Source organism: Temnothorax americanus, unplaced genomic scaffold, assembly GCF_048541705.1.
Source record: "Temnothorax americanus isolate GAGA-0224 unplaced genomic scaffold, ASM4854170v1 Scaffold5, whole genome shotgun sequence".
NCBI classification, from domain to species: Eukaryota; Metazoa; Arthropoda; class Insecta; order Hymenoptera; family Formicidae; genus Temnothorax; species Temnothorax americanus.
The window spans coordinates 1,533,579-1,547,475 of NW_027509657.1; the positions used below are offsets into that span (position 1 = coordinate 1,533,579).

The window sequence follows — 13,897 nt, forward strand, 5'->3', positions numbered from 1 at the left end:
GGAGTTTCTTTCTTTGGGTGTTTTTTAAGTCGCTGCTGTTTCTTTCGCAGAACTCTGACTGACTCACTTGGAATTTTCGAAACCAGCTTTAGCGGTCTGAGGACCCTGAAGGAACGTAGCATACGCAGGTCGACGTCCACGTTTGTTTCGGCGAACACGGTCATCGACCTAATCCAAGGATCACTCTAGAATCTATCTGACCAACGGATATGGCGATCGGCGTGTTTTTCCTTAATTCCTACGGCTGGAGAAACCAGTTTCCGGACTGCGTTGCCAGTGTAGCAAAATTTTCCAAAAGATTATAACGGTAATAACTACGTTTGATCAAACAGCGCTCATATATCGGTTTTTAATAAATTAGTTATATAAAATCATATATGCTGCTAATTTCTAATGCAATAATACATCAATTTTTAAAGAAAAAGATAAAATACTTTCCATCGCTTTCCCTTCTCACGTAGATTTCAGATTACGTCAAAATTCCGCTATATTAGATACAAGTTACTAATTATGCCTGCAAGGCATAGAGTGTCTCGTTTAGCAATGTTAGTCGAACCGATTCCTCCAACATCTTGTTTCCTCATAAGGATGTAATTAGGGAAAGAGGTTTATTTTGTCGCTCGCTTCGACCGCAAATTAATTAATGGGTGAAACAATGTTTGTCTCTCTTGAATAATCAATACTGATCTGTCCTATATTTATGTGAGTAATGGTAAATGTATGTAGTAGTATGCAACGATATGCTAAGTTCAAATAGAAAAGTCGCTTACTCTCTCATGTGAATATCGTGATAATATTATTTTACGGGATCTTTAATAATCAATAAAAAGAATTGACAATTTTGGGAAGCTTCTTTCTCCAAAAACACGTGAAATATTTGAAGATCGCTGATAGAAGATCCGTGGGAGGGAACCGGGATTGAAAGGCGAAAAAACGGAAATGGACGAAGGGAGAGATTTTACTGACAAATAAGCGTTCGACTCTCACCCGGTCACCACGACGAAGAAGTCCATGATGTTCCAGATGTTGCGCAGATAGGAGCCGCGGTGGAGGACGAAGCCGAGGGCGAGGATCTTGAGGCTCGCCTCGACGCAGAAGATCCCGAGGAAGTAGATCTCCGTGGACTCGAGACTCTGTGCGAGTATGGTCTTGTCCTTGTTCGGCAGGTGCTCTTCGAGGGCGAGGACCACGCAATTGGCGATGATGGTGAGCAGGACGGCGTACTCGAAGGGCGGCCACTCGATGATGAAGCGCGTGTGCTTCCGTATGCAATTATCCTCCGAAAGGATGAACAACGATGTGGTGCCCTTGCCGCCTCCCCCACCGCCACCCGCCCCTCCACCCTGATCCCGGCCTGGCGCCATGTCCACCAGACCAGGTACCTGAAAAAGCGCCGGTGTTCTGCTCAAACAAAACTCCGAAAACACGATGACCTTTCAATAGCAGGCGAATAACAGCGCGTTTAAAATTTTAAAAAAGTAATGTACCATATACTCACATACATTTAAAAGTGACATGTAATATAATTTACACTCAAAGTGTGTACTTAAAACAGTTTCTTAGTCACTTTAATCTTATCGCTGATGGTATCGTTAAGTAGGTAAATCGTTTCTAACAATCCACGATTTTGAAATATCTTTTGAGTTTGCGTTCAAATTCTAGACCCGACCAAAGCCATCGAAATAAAGCTTGCTTTTCAAGCAACTTCCCAAGCAATAAGCGGCGAAGAGATCGCTCGGAGGAGAAATTGCACAACTGCAGAGACGTTAGATGATTGATTCTCCGATGAAGATTCTAAAGCCACGTCACGGGCTGCAGGATTTAGACGAACAATCACGGCATTTCGTATCGGAGGACAACGGAAACAAAGGCGATAATCGGCAATTGTCTCCTTACCTCCCCTCCGAAGCTAGTCCAGTCACCGAGACCACTCCTCAATCCGGTCAACCTCGATCTTCTCCCGTAATACTGACTCGCGTATCCAGGGTCCCTTTGTGCCGCCTCTTGCGCTGCTGCCAACCTGGAAACGACAGACAGAATGAAAGGGGTCAGTGGCTGGTTGCATATCGGAGCAATCTCTCTCTCGATCGGGGTTACTCGCGTGACATACGTCAAATAACGATACCGTGAACCGTACCGTGATTTCTACAAGCAAAACAATCGCCTGCAGAGCAGTTCTACCTCGGATGAATCGGATGAGAATAATCTAATGACGCTTTAGCTTGAGGGGTTGATGAAAACGCGATCTATTGATAAGCCAACTATGACTATAAATGAATTGTTAAATGCAAAACAAGTAAGTTTCTTTACATTTGTGTAATCTCCGCTAATTATTCGTTTAATAAGCTGACATTTAATAAACTGACAAGCTCGCTAAAATGTAAATAAGTGCATGCGCAACTTATATAAAAGTCAACAAGTCGTCAGTAAATGGTACGTATTATAATAATCCTTTAATGATTAAATCAATAATTTGCTTGGTAAATTGTTTAAAGAAATAAAGACTATGACTTCTATCATTTCTTCGAGAACAGTATAGATTGCGTACTGAAAACTGTAGTTGCCTATTTACAGCTAAACATCATCTAATCGTCTGTATAAAACAAATTTCGAGATTAGATGGTTACATTTAGCGCAACGTAAGAGCATAGCTCTAAATTTATCATATATCATATATATCATTATACTATATACTATATATATGTAATTTATTAAAATATCATTTTCTTAATGAAGTTTCGACGTATTTAGCAAAATTCTTGAAGTTTTCGTTTCTTTTCCTTTGCAAGATGCACAGCGTATATTCATGAATCACCAAAAATGCACAAAGTATGCAGAGAATTTCGACAGAATTATTCAGCCGAGTACCTGATCGCGGGCGATGGCTCAGTGAGATTGCATGAAACAGCTCGTTAATGGCGAACGGAGGTGCATAATGCGGCGGCTCTAGTTTCAATTAAGTGCATTAGTCGAGACTTTTGCGACATCAAGCGCCCCGTATGCACCCCGGTGGCTCTTCTCCGCGCGCGACAGAGAGAGAGAAAGAGAGAGAGAGAGAGAGAGAGAGAGAGAGAGAGAGAGAGAGGGTGGGTGAGTGAGTGAGTGAGTAGCAATCAAGGCACACGGTAATGCAATAATTCATGGCAAGAATCTCCTCTCGTTGCATCCTCGCTCCCGTATAATGCCTCAAATACGTCGGTACACGCAATAGCGTGGATGACGAAATTGCCGCACTCGTAAAATCGCATTCGATCCGAAGAGAGTGAGGAGACCGACCTATTATCTATCTGCGATAAACATTCCTCGTTTATCGCAATATGTGTGTCCTAATTTTGAGGCGAGCACATTTTAAGACAAATTTGATTAACATTTAAATTTCGTTAATATTTCATATACCGTCAATTTTAATATTTCACGTTTTACTTTTTACATTTTAAATAAGATACTTTCAATTATAGAGTTAGCTTTGATTGATCCAAATTTTTAAATTTTGTTAAAAGAAATTGATTTTGCTGAGCTTGTTAATGATCCTAATTTGGCTAAAATAGATATATGTTCATTTATAATGACATATTCTATCAGAAAAATACTTTAAATCTTCAAAAGTTTTCAGATATCTGCTATAATATTTCATATAGAATTTAAAGAAGCAAAGATTAAAAATATAAATATTAAATACTGATAAAACTTAAATAATTCCTGAAAAATGTTAACTTAAATCTAAAAAACTAGCCAAGTCTAATAGATGATTTTCTAATATTATATTAGTAAGGTGATTCCAAATGAACGTCACAGATTCACTTATGTTTTAGAAAAAACCTGATGCTGAGTTTGCACTCGAGAAAAAATCTACTCTCGATCAATCGCAGTTGAATTTGAAGTGTTCCCCGAAAACTTATAAAGAATGCTTGAGATCGTTTCGGAAATGCCGATATCTGTTCCATTCCTTCTCTAACAAATACAGCCATAAAATATCGAGTTAAAAATAAATCTCTTCGCAGGAGATTTATTTGGTGTCGCACATAAAGTGAATGAACAAAAATCAAACATTTTAACAAATGTTGTAATAGTTCATGTAATAATAAGTGAACGTGTTCTTTCTTCGTTCCTTCTTTCCATATAATAATTTTTACTTCTTTCTAACTCTAAGTAAATATCATAATTTAAAGCGTGAATTATTAAAATCAAAATTTTGATTAGAGAAATATTTACTCCGAGTATTAATAAAAGCGGAGAAAGCTTTCTTCTCGATGTCACTCAGAAATAGCCTGTGCATAAAGATACAGATAAAGTTTCGCGATTTGTCGCGTAAACTTCATGTCACTAACTCCATTTATCCGAACGGGAAACGACTCGAAGGAAAAAGTTTCGCGCGCCAAGATCGTCCGATTTCATGTATCCGGGGGATCGAATTGTATACGGATAGCGAGCGCCCGCCAATTTTATCAACTACTACCCACCGCGCCTTTTTTCCAGCTTTACGATCCAGTTCTTTTCTTCGGCCATCTCCGAGCGGCGAGCGACAATGCGGTGCCGGTAAAATAAAACTTGTAAAAAATAATTATAATGCCAGCCGCGGGGAGGTCGTCAAGCTTAAAAATAAGAGAGAAAATTATCTCATTTTTTAGAGATAGCTTTGGATTAAACACGCAAGAAGTTAAACGTATTGTTATATCGGATTCTCATGATTTATCACTTGTTGCTTAACACCTGACCAATTTTACATCCCCAATCAACAAGATTGAATTGAATACATTTGAATTATTGGAAAAGTATACTATCTCCAAATACGAGTTTTATAGTGCCAATTGTACAAATTACTCTAAAATAATTTTTTTTGTCTCGAGAAATTATATTAATTTGTTAGATATAATTAAAAAGTTATAGGGGGAGAGGGATCTTGTTTTTCTATATCCAAGACTAAATTGGATACCAGGAAGTTTGCATAAAATATCGAAAAATGGACATAACAGGCTGCGATTGTTGGCCGTCTGTGCTTGTCCGTGCCTAAGCCTAACATCGCTGAATTATTGAGAACAGGACAGAAATAATTGATCCAGTTTGTTCTGTAACGGTGGGATCAATACTACTCTCGAAAATGAACCGCCGACTCGTCTGTGTGTCCGTTTTACAAGGACGCACGCCATGAAGTAGAGCAATATACGTAATGGAAGAATTCAATTGCGATCATACAGATTGTTACATCAGCAACAGGTATAATTCTTCGGCGATTAGACGAGAGTTTAAGTTGATCATTAATAAAATAGCGAAATATACATTCTCGCCCATACAAGAAATTAGACCGTCCTTATTACCCTCTATGACTACTTTGCGATCTCTAATCTTATAGAATTTAATCTTACATAATAATAATAAATAAAATCACATTTTCCTTGTAATCTTTTATTTATTAATAGATTCTATTACGCGAATCCTTAAGTCGAAGTAAAATTCAAGTCGTCTCTCTTTTATACATTTTCACATATTAATTTACAAAATATATTTCTCATGAACGCGCGATATAATTACAACTCAAGTCTGTCACGTTACCGGAAATTTATATCGTCATCGCAATTATTAGATTCCGATGTGCAATATCCTCGGACGATGCTTGTTCGTGTAAAACAGACGCGCGGGCGGTCCTGCACTTGCGAGATGGGGATTACCGCATGCGGGACGAGGACTCTCTACGAAGGTAGATCACGATTTATGCAACAACGTTATTGCAACGCGTCGCTGCCGGAGATGCAGTTTTTTGCTGGTTAGCAAATAACGGTGAAACGCGAGTCGTGCCAAATGTTCGTGTTACCGGACGCCCCTGTTTTTCGTCGATAGTAATTAATACTTGCCGAGCGGGAGAGCTCGATCAAATTTTTTCCCCCCGTCCATTTCATCTGTCCATTACTTCATAAATATTCAGTCGCGAATATTTCGGGACTGGAGAGAAAGCCACAGCGTGTAGAGGATGTATTATAGGTAAGAGCCACTTATACGCAAAAACGTTACCGAATCCAGCTTTGCGAAGTCTCCTTATAGGATTAAATTTAACATTTTAATTAATAATAGTAATAATGACTAACAATGTATTTATTTTAAGAACCTTGCCAAATGTTCTCAACTTCTCTAAATAGAATAGAAAAACATAAAATATGTCCTGCAATTTTGAAAAATAGATTGATGAAACAGTGGCATATGGTGACATTTAACATATAGAAACAACCATTAAACATACTCTGCAGAAACTATTTCAAAATAGCCTTTGGGGAGGTGATGTAAGGCTTACTTAACTTCCAGCTATTTTTATCTCGTGACCCGTGAGGGAGAGAAAAAAAACAGCGAGATTTGTAGCCGGATGAAAAGGGCTTATTTGGGGAAATGATAAGTTTGGACGTGCCAGTTCTTAAGAGTCAAACATTGTGTGTCTGAAGTCTGAAGGAATATCGCCGTAAGAAATCAGAAAGGCAAACTGAATAAAAATTACTTTAACCGGATAAAAAGTGCTCGGTGCAATGAAGTTCGCGGAAATAAGGAGAAAGGATCCTGATTTTCTTTCTAATTGAAGTAACGAGCACGAGCTACAAACGTTAGTCTCAGTCGCGTATCTTATAAGCAACTGGCATGAAAGAAAGGGTATTTGTTCCCCTGGAATATACCTGGAGCAAGATAAATTATTCTCAAAGAGTTCCGAGAGAAGATTTATGGAAGAATACTAATTCTATCTTGACCCCCAGCTCGTCGGGGATTGCGCGGAGTAAAAGCTTATCGATTTGTTATATTATTCGTCGGTAATCCGTTTCGTTAATTATGCACATTTCTAAGACACGAATATCTTTAGCGAACGTCGGTACAGTATGAATTTATGCATAAAAAGACTGGGGCAACGTTGTACTGAAATGATAGATCAAAGAGAAATTTGATTCTTTGCGTTGCAATTTAATTACAACTGTAGAAATATTTAATCTCTTTTCTTCTCTCTCTAGGAGTCTTAAATATTAAATATATATAAGCTTACATTCGATAAATTAATGAGATAGACGCTGTGATATCTATTTTCTAATTTTTCACCAACACAATCTTACTGTCGTGTGTGCAATTATTTATTGATATATTTAAAATTCTATTTATCTACCCCGTTTGGCAATTGGAAAAGATGACACGGTTAAATCGTAACTTACTTCGTTCGAGAATATCTAGTTATTAACTGGGAAAGCATAATAGATTGAAAATGCCGAACTTTGAATCCGCGGGCGTACAATATTTATGTATTAGATGGCCAGCCGGCGGGCACCGACGAAAGAGAGGCGAAGGAACATTAAAAATAATTGACCTTCGATTCCGGATCGACGGGCAGGCAGCAATAACGCGACCGACGCCGCGCCGCCGTCCTCCATCGCGTCGCAAAAGGCCGCGCCATTATTTTCCCTTTTCGCGAGAGACGTGAAACTCTTTCGAGTGTTATCGGTCCACGCGCCAGGTCTGGCTTTCGCCACGCACAGATTCACCGGCGTGTGTGTTTTGCCAGAAAGTCACTCGGTCACTTTTATGCATTGGGTGCGTATACGTCTGTGTGAACGTATGTACACTCGACCGAAAGGCAATTCGATCGGTAAAATATTAATACATGGAAAATATCAACCCCTTTCTGCTCTCGTTTCAACATATAATCTTGACATAATCTTCAGCGATCGACTCGATATCTTGGCGCGCACGTGCTTGCCCTTCGACTTATTCCGCATATAGGAGAGTAAACATCTTCCCCCATAATGAACAATATTAAATTAAGATGGGTAATTTCATCACAAAATTAGTACACAGAATGCTCATATAAAATAAACATTATCGTAATTATTATATATATATATATATATACGTTGCGTTAGAGGAACGACGCGATTCTTCTCTAATTAATTCGCGAGTTCTAATAAAACATCGAGTTTCTTTCTGCACAATAGAATCAACTTTGAAGGAAGGTCTGGCTATTCAATTCCATCTATTTCATTTATCCATACATCGAATAAATCGTTACTCAATTATTATCAATTTATTTATACGGCCATGCAGACTCTCGCCGTTATTTCATTATTAAAGAGAAATTGCACCTTCAGGAGTTCGCACAGATTTCTAAATCCGTCGCAACTCCCAAATAACCATTCTCGCGCGCCGTCTATTCATAACCGCGTGCAAGCCATCTTGAATTATCGGATGCCATCGTGCAACCGCTAATAGCGGTATTCGATAACGCGCGAAACACTCGGATGACAGACTCAGATTGCTCAATCGATTCCTGGGCGCAAAACACCGCGATTACAACCATCGCTGACGAAGGGTATCGCGTTGGATCGCAACCGTCAATGCAGATTGCATCCGGATTCGGTACAGCGGGCACGTATATAACCGTCGATCGAGGAAGATCTGATTCATTCCGGCCGAGTAGTCCACCGTCAACCAAAAGCCGTCTCGTCCCTCTCTCGTTCAATCGAATCAATTACCATACACATGTTTTTAGGAAGGAGGGCGTCGTAATCCTGATGGCGGCGATCGTTACTCGAGATACCGGCTCCTGGTGTCGCCGGCTCGCCGAACGACGGCAACAGCCAAAAATCCCCCACGAACCCCATGACGACCGTCGCGGCGCCCAGCCGGCGTCGTCGCCGCCCCCACCCCGCAGCAGCGAGACCCGGGCATCCCCCGGCACGCGGGGGAGGGTGGCGTCAGAACGTTGCGGAACGAAGAGCGGCGTCAAGGGGAACGTTGCGGAGGGAAGCGGGCGTCCCCAGTGACGTCACGTTAGCGCCATTTCGTTCGGTGACGTCAACGACGACGACGACGACGACGACGACGACGACGACGACGATAACGACGAAGATGACTGTCGTCTACGTAGCTATCTCCGGCACCCCTCACCTTGTACTTGTATGGCGCACGTGTGACCGATGGTATGTATGCGTCGCGTCGTGGGCGTTCGCGTTGCGGTTTCAGGAAGGTACATTGCCATCGCGCACGTTTGCAAACGTGGACAAATTAACCTTTCACCCTTTACGATACGTCGCGCAAAGTAAGACACCGCATATGCTTCCGCCTACATCAATCTCGAGGATCGTATCGCTATACGGTCCATTTCATCTTAATTGCAATTAAAGTGCCTGCTGGAAAGGGAAACAGATATAACTCGAGCTTTACTCAAGAATAAGTCACAATCACGTATATCCTGTCGTCGAGCTCTGTAATAACGCAAGAATCACATATACAGAGACAGAGACAGAGAGAGAGAGAGAGAGAGAGAGAGAGAGAGAGAGAGATATTTTCTGAAGAATGATACTACGTTGTAATTCAAGATTAGAGTAGTGGCTCTGTGATCATCGTCCAAATTAATTTCCTAAAAAAACGGCGCTCAAACGTTTCATTTCTAATTTTATTTTGCATACCTTCTATAATAATTTTTTGAAATAAATTCTTTACAATAGTTTCTCATCAAATAAGAGATGCAATAAGAAATTTACATATATTTTAAGTTTATTTTTTTACTGCAAGTGAACTGAACTGTAAAGATTTCCGTTAAATATTCCATTTCAATTTACTCTCGCGTATAAGTACAAGACCGGCACTGACTGGCCGAGAGACCGGTGAGAGATTGGTGCTCTAATGGGTGAATTGTGTCGGATTCATTCTCCGGACTTGTAAGATCGTTGCAATACAAACTCCTCGCCTGGACATGCGACCTCTCTCGTGCGCATAAACTTCGCTCCGATCTGATTAGTGATACCTTGTATACCCGTGAATATGACCGAAGTAAGAGGCTCTCACAGCGGAAGGTGCAAGCAAACGTACCTTACACGCTAAGGTAAAAACACGAAAGCAGTCTCCTACATCGTACAAATTTTCGCAAATTATTTTTTCCTGGACAGAAGTTTGATCATGTAGATCTTACCTGTTCCTTCGAGTTCTTTAACTTCTATTTTTAAGCAGACGTCTCCTCTGAATACTTCAGATTTAAACTACATTAAAAAGTTTACTCGAGAAAAAGATCCATTAAAAAATGAATGTAAATTAAGGTTCGTTGCTCGCGCCGAAGATTATTTCGCGGTAAATCTGTCATCTTTGAAAGACTTTGACATACGATCGTTATGAGTTCTGAAGAAAGCTTGCGGTTAAACGAGATTCATTAGTCTACAAAAGTGTCACATTCGCGAATTTATTAGGCGGCACTGTACATATGTACTCTCGAGCATGCAGATCGTGGTATGTCGACAGAATGCTTCTGGGTTCGAATGCGTCTCGATCATGACCACGATCGAGTGCGGTGCGCCGCGCTCGATTTGACGATGATTAATGATTAATACAACTCGCGAGTGTTGGGCGGGATAGACCGGAGGGTATCCAGAAAGGGCAATAAATGTAAAAAAGATTACAAATGCTTCTACTCAAACGGAAAATTTGATATCTAATTCGGTAGAGAGAAGTAATCGATCGTTACCTGATATTTGTAACTGATATTTTTTCCTCGTATTATTTATTCCGGACGATAATGATAATAAATTAAGCAAAAACTTGATGTCAAAGTACCGCGCGATTACGATAACCATTTCATACTTTCTATCTTGAGCGAAGAAAGAAACCTACGTATATATTTTTGAATCAATTAAAAATCCCTTGCGGCCTTCGTGGATTGAGCTCCTTTGTCGACGACGTAAACACACTGAACGCAGAACGGCCGGAGATACAAGCCGGTAATTGACGGTTGATCAAGCCGCGAGGCAGGCGACTTCTACAATGTGAAACGAAAGTTCTCCGTCCAACGAATCCCATGAAAGGCCCGTCGAGGATATCCGTCCTGCGAAGTTGTAAGTGGGACAGGTACGAGACTTTAGTCGAGAGTACAACGGAGTGACATCCACGACGGGTAGGTGCGCGAGAACAGAGCGATATATTATCCATCGTGGTAGAAGAGAGAGAGGGGGGGGGGGGTGAGAGGCAAAGCGGCACGTGCGAGACACTTACTCGCGAATCGCGATACCGTCTTATCTCATCTCGCCGGTATATTCACCCTACGAGCGAACTGGTCCTTTATACTTTTTTTTTTTCCCTAGCCAGAATCTAGGGTAATACATCCGGTTCTCGAGTTGGCGTTACTCGTTTGCGTAGTCTCGCAAATGAGTTCACTAATTGTAAGCTGAAAAGCGGCGGCGTACACGGGATTAACGTAGTTACCGCTTTCCCGTGTATTATGATGAATGAGCTCGCGCCGCGCCGCGCCGGGCTGAAAGCTTACGAATTTTGCTAGACCAAAACAGAAGTAAATTGAATTGTGCCAACCTATTTTCGCCGTGAGTGAAATAAGGAGCTTGCAGATACCGCCCTGTCTGCCAAATATATTGAATTACTACTGAAATGCTGCGTGGAGCAATTTGCGCCCTAAGTGCATGCACCACCACGTGCGCCGCTTCCATTTTTCCGCTATTTTTCGATTATATTCATGGAGAACAATGCACGACTTTCGCAAGGGCTCATTGCACTATCAAGCGTCAAAAACACTGTAATAAACATATTATCAAACACGTCAGATTAAAGTAAAAGATTTTAACCTGAAGTCTCTCTTTATTTATTTTTTTTCGTTTTTTTAACGATTCTCACAGATACGTCCGGTCGATGCGTCATCTCGTGAACGATCTATTGATCGTAAACGCAAGCTAAAAACGTTCGCTAATAACGAGCGTCCAATGGCTAGTGCGGCGACTGACGTAACCCGACGCTTTCTGGAGGCAAATAGATCGAAAGGTAATTTCGCTGGAGCATGTAGGCGGCTATTATAGCTGGATACCTCTCTTCTGTTGGCCTCCCATCCCTCTCCCATCCGCTTTCACAGCACATTTATCCGTGCCCCCATGCGTTTACACGCAGCCTATAATGTGAAGACGATGCTATTAACGCTATTTATTTGCTCGTAGGTTTGTATTGTATTAGGCTCGTTCAGATAACACCCGGTCTTCTAATCGCGAGACGATCTCCCTTTCATTGCTCCCTATAGGAAATCATCGTATATTATCTCTCAACCGCGAATCCTTGATTATTTGTCGATATAATTGTCCAGTGTATTGTTCAGTGTTATTATGTCATATTAAATACTAATTATTAATTTGTATACGTATTTGCATGTGTTAAAACATGTGAACGTTGTTATTAGTGATATTTACCTATGTTGCCTTCGAGTTCGTATTCTGATGACCTCCAGTCTTTTATAAGTGTATGTTATAGTCTCCCTTTTGTTATATCCTGTACCATCCCATTATCTCGCAAACCCTTATGATCATTAAGCATTTACTACACTGAGAGAAATAATTTTTTTTTCCCCAAAAAAAATTTTGTTGAATTAATAAAACTGGAAGATTGTATGTTGCTAAGCAGATGATTTGATTGGCTTAACAAAATATTTGTACAAAATATTTTGTTCTTTTATTCTTATTGACTATTTTGTTTGTTGACTATATTGATTTGTTCTTTTTAACTAAATATTTTATACTATCAATTATACATAATATAACATTAACTAAATATTTCTTTGAATAAATTTACTATTTTTAAAAACGTTAATGTTCTTGGTTCAACAAAATTATTTTATTGAGTTAACAAAATTGATCATTAACTTGAAAAAAATGATTTCGTATGATACCATTTTCAGAATTCAATTATTTCATTTTGTTCAAATAATAGACGTGTAGGTACTCAAAATTCAATAAAATAAATTGGATCAATAAATTAAAAAATCAACAAAATTGTTTTGCCGATTTAATAAAACCGGAAGATTGTATGTTGCCAAGCAAAATTGTTTTGTTGATTCAACAAAATTTTTCCCTCAGTGTACTAATACCACGAAATCTAATTAATTTACATATTAAAAATATGATTATTTTATTTTAAAAAACTAAGAGTTAATAAAACGATTCTTTAATAATGTAATACGTATATATAAACTCTTACTCGCATCATAATTAATAAAAATAAATTCCGATTAGTAAATTTTTGGTAAAAGCGTTAATTACTTGCTAATAACTAAGTTCACACAAAATGTATATTTTAATTAAATTCTATATTATTCAAACAAAATTATATATCGATAAACAAAATACTCAGGATTAAATTAATTAACCGATTTTAATTTCAATTCTAACATAATTAAATATTAATACTCAACCAATAAAATAGAATGTTAAATTTGAATATAGTTTGCCAATTTCACTTTATACTTGATTTCTTTTGTTCCTAGTTCTTTCTAAATCTTTTCAAATCGAGCAAGCCGTTTTGTCAGTCGCCAAATAATGAACTTTCCGACAACCTCGGCAAAGTATTTTTCGATCAAGACTTCAATATTTCGCAGAGTATAATGCACTTCTTGCAGCTGCGCGCGAAAGCGAAAAAACTCGCGGAGAGTTCGGCAGTAGAAGAAAGAGTCACTGGTGTTTTCGTGAGTATAACGGCCGAGCAAATATTTGCGTCAATCGACCCGATCGTAAATTGCGGCGATCGGAGATCGCAGCCAGTCGCAATCGGGTCGTTTTTCTGACTAATCGGTTGCCATGTCACGAACGGACGATTCGAAGATTCACCCACCCCGACAATCCCGACATCAGTCATGCAGACCGAAGCTGCGCGAATGCACGAATCGCGATGTCGAATAATAATTACGCGATTATGGAACGCATGTGATTCCAAATTACTATTGCCAAACTAATATTGCCAAAGTTTCTTCTAATTTTCTGTTTTATAAAGAATTAATAAGAAATTATAGAAAAAATGTACGTGATAACACTCTGCAGAAAAGATTTCTTAAAATTCTATCAAGTTTAAAAATCTGCACTTTTTCGGAACAGAAAAAATTGTATTAAGCTTTTTTAATGTTTTA

General features: G+C 39.4%; 1 protein-coding gene across 16 annotated transcripts in view; it reads right to left on the reverse strand.

Moving 5' to 3' along the window:
* Positions 1 to 13,897, reverse strand: part of Cac (calcium voltage-gated channel subunit cacophony) — a 169,843-nt gene that overhangs the window by 59,715 nt on the left and 96,231 nt on the right. For all 16 annotated transcript variants that reach the window (XM_077418699.1, XM_077418698.1, XM_077418697.1 and 13 more), the window contains exons 3-4: positions 1,897 to 2,020; positions 988 to 1,382 (exon numbers count right to left, since the gene is read on the reverse strand). In XM_077418699.1, coding sequence (XP_077274825.1) covers positions 988 to 1,382; positions 1,897 to 2,020 — 519 coding nt within the window. The remainder of the gene's footprint in view (positions 1 to 987; positions 1,383 to 1,896; positions 2,021 to 13,897) is intronic.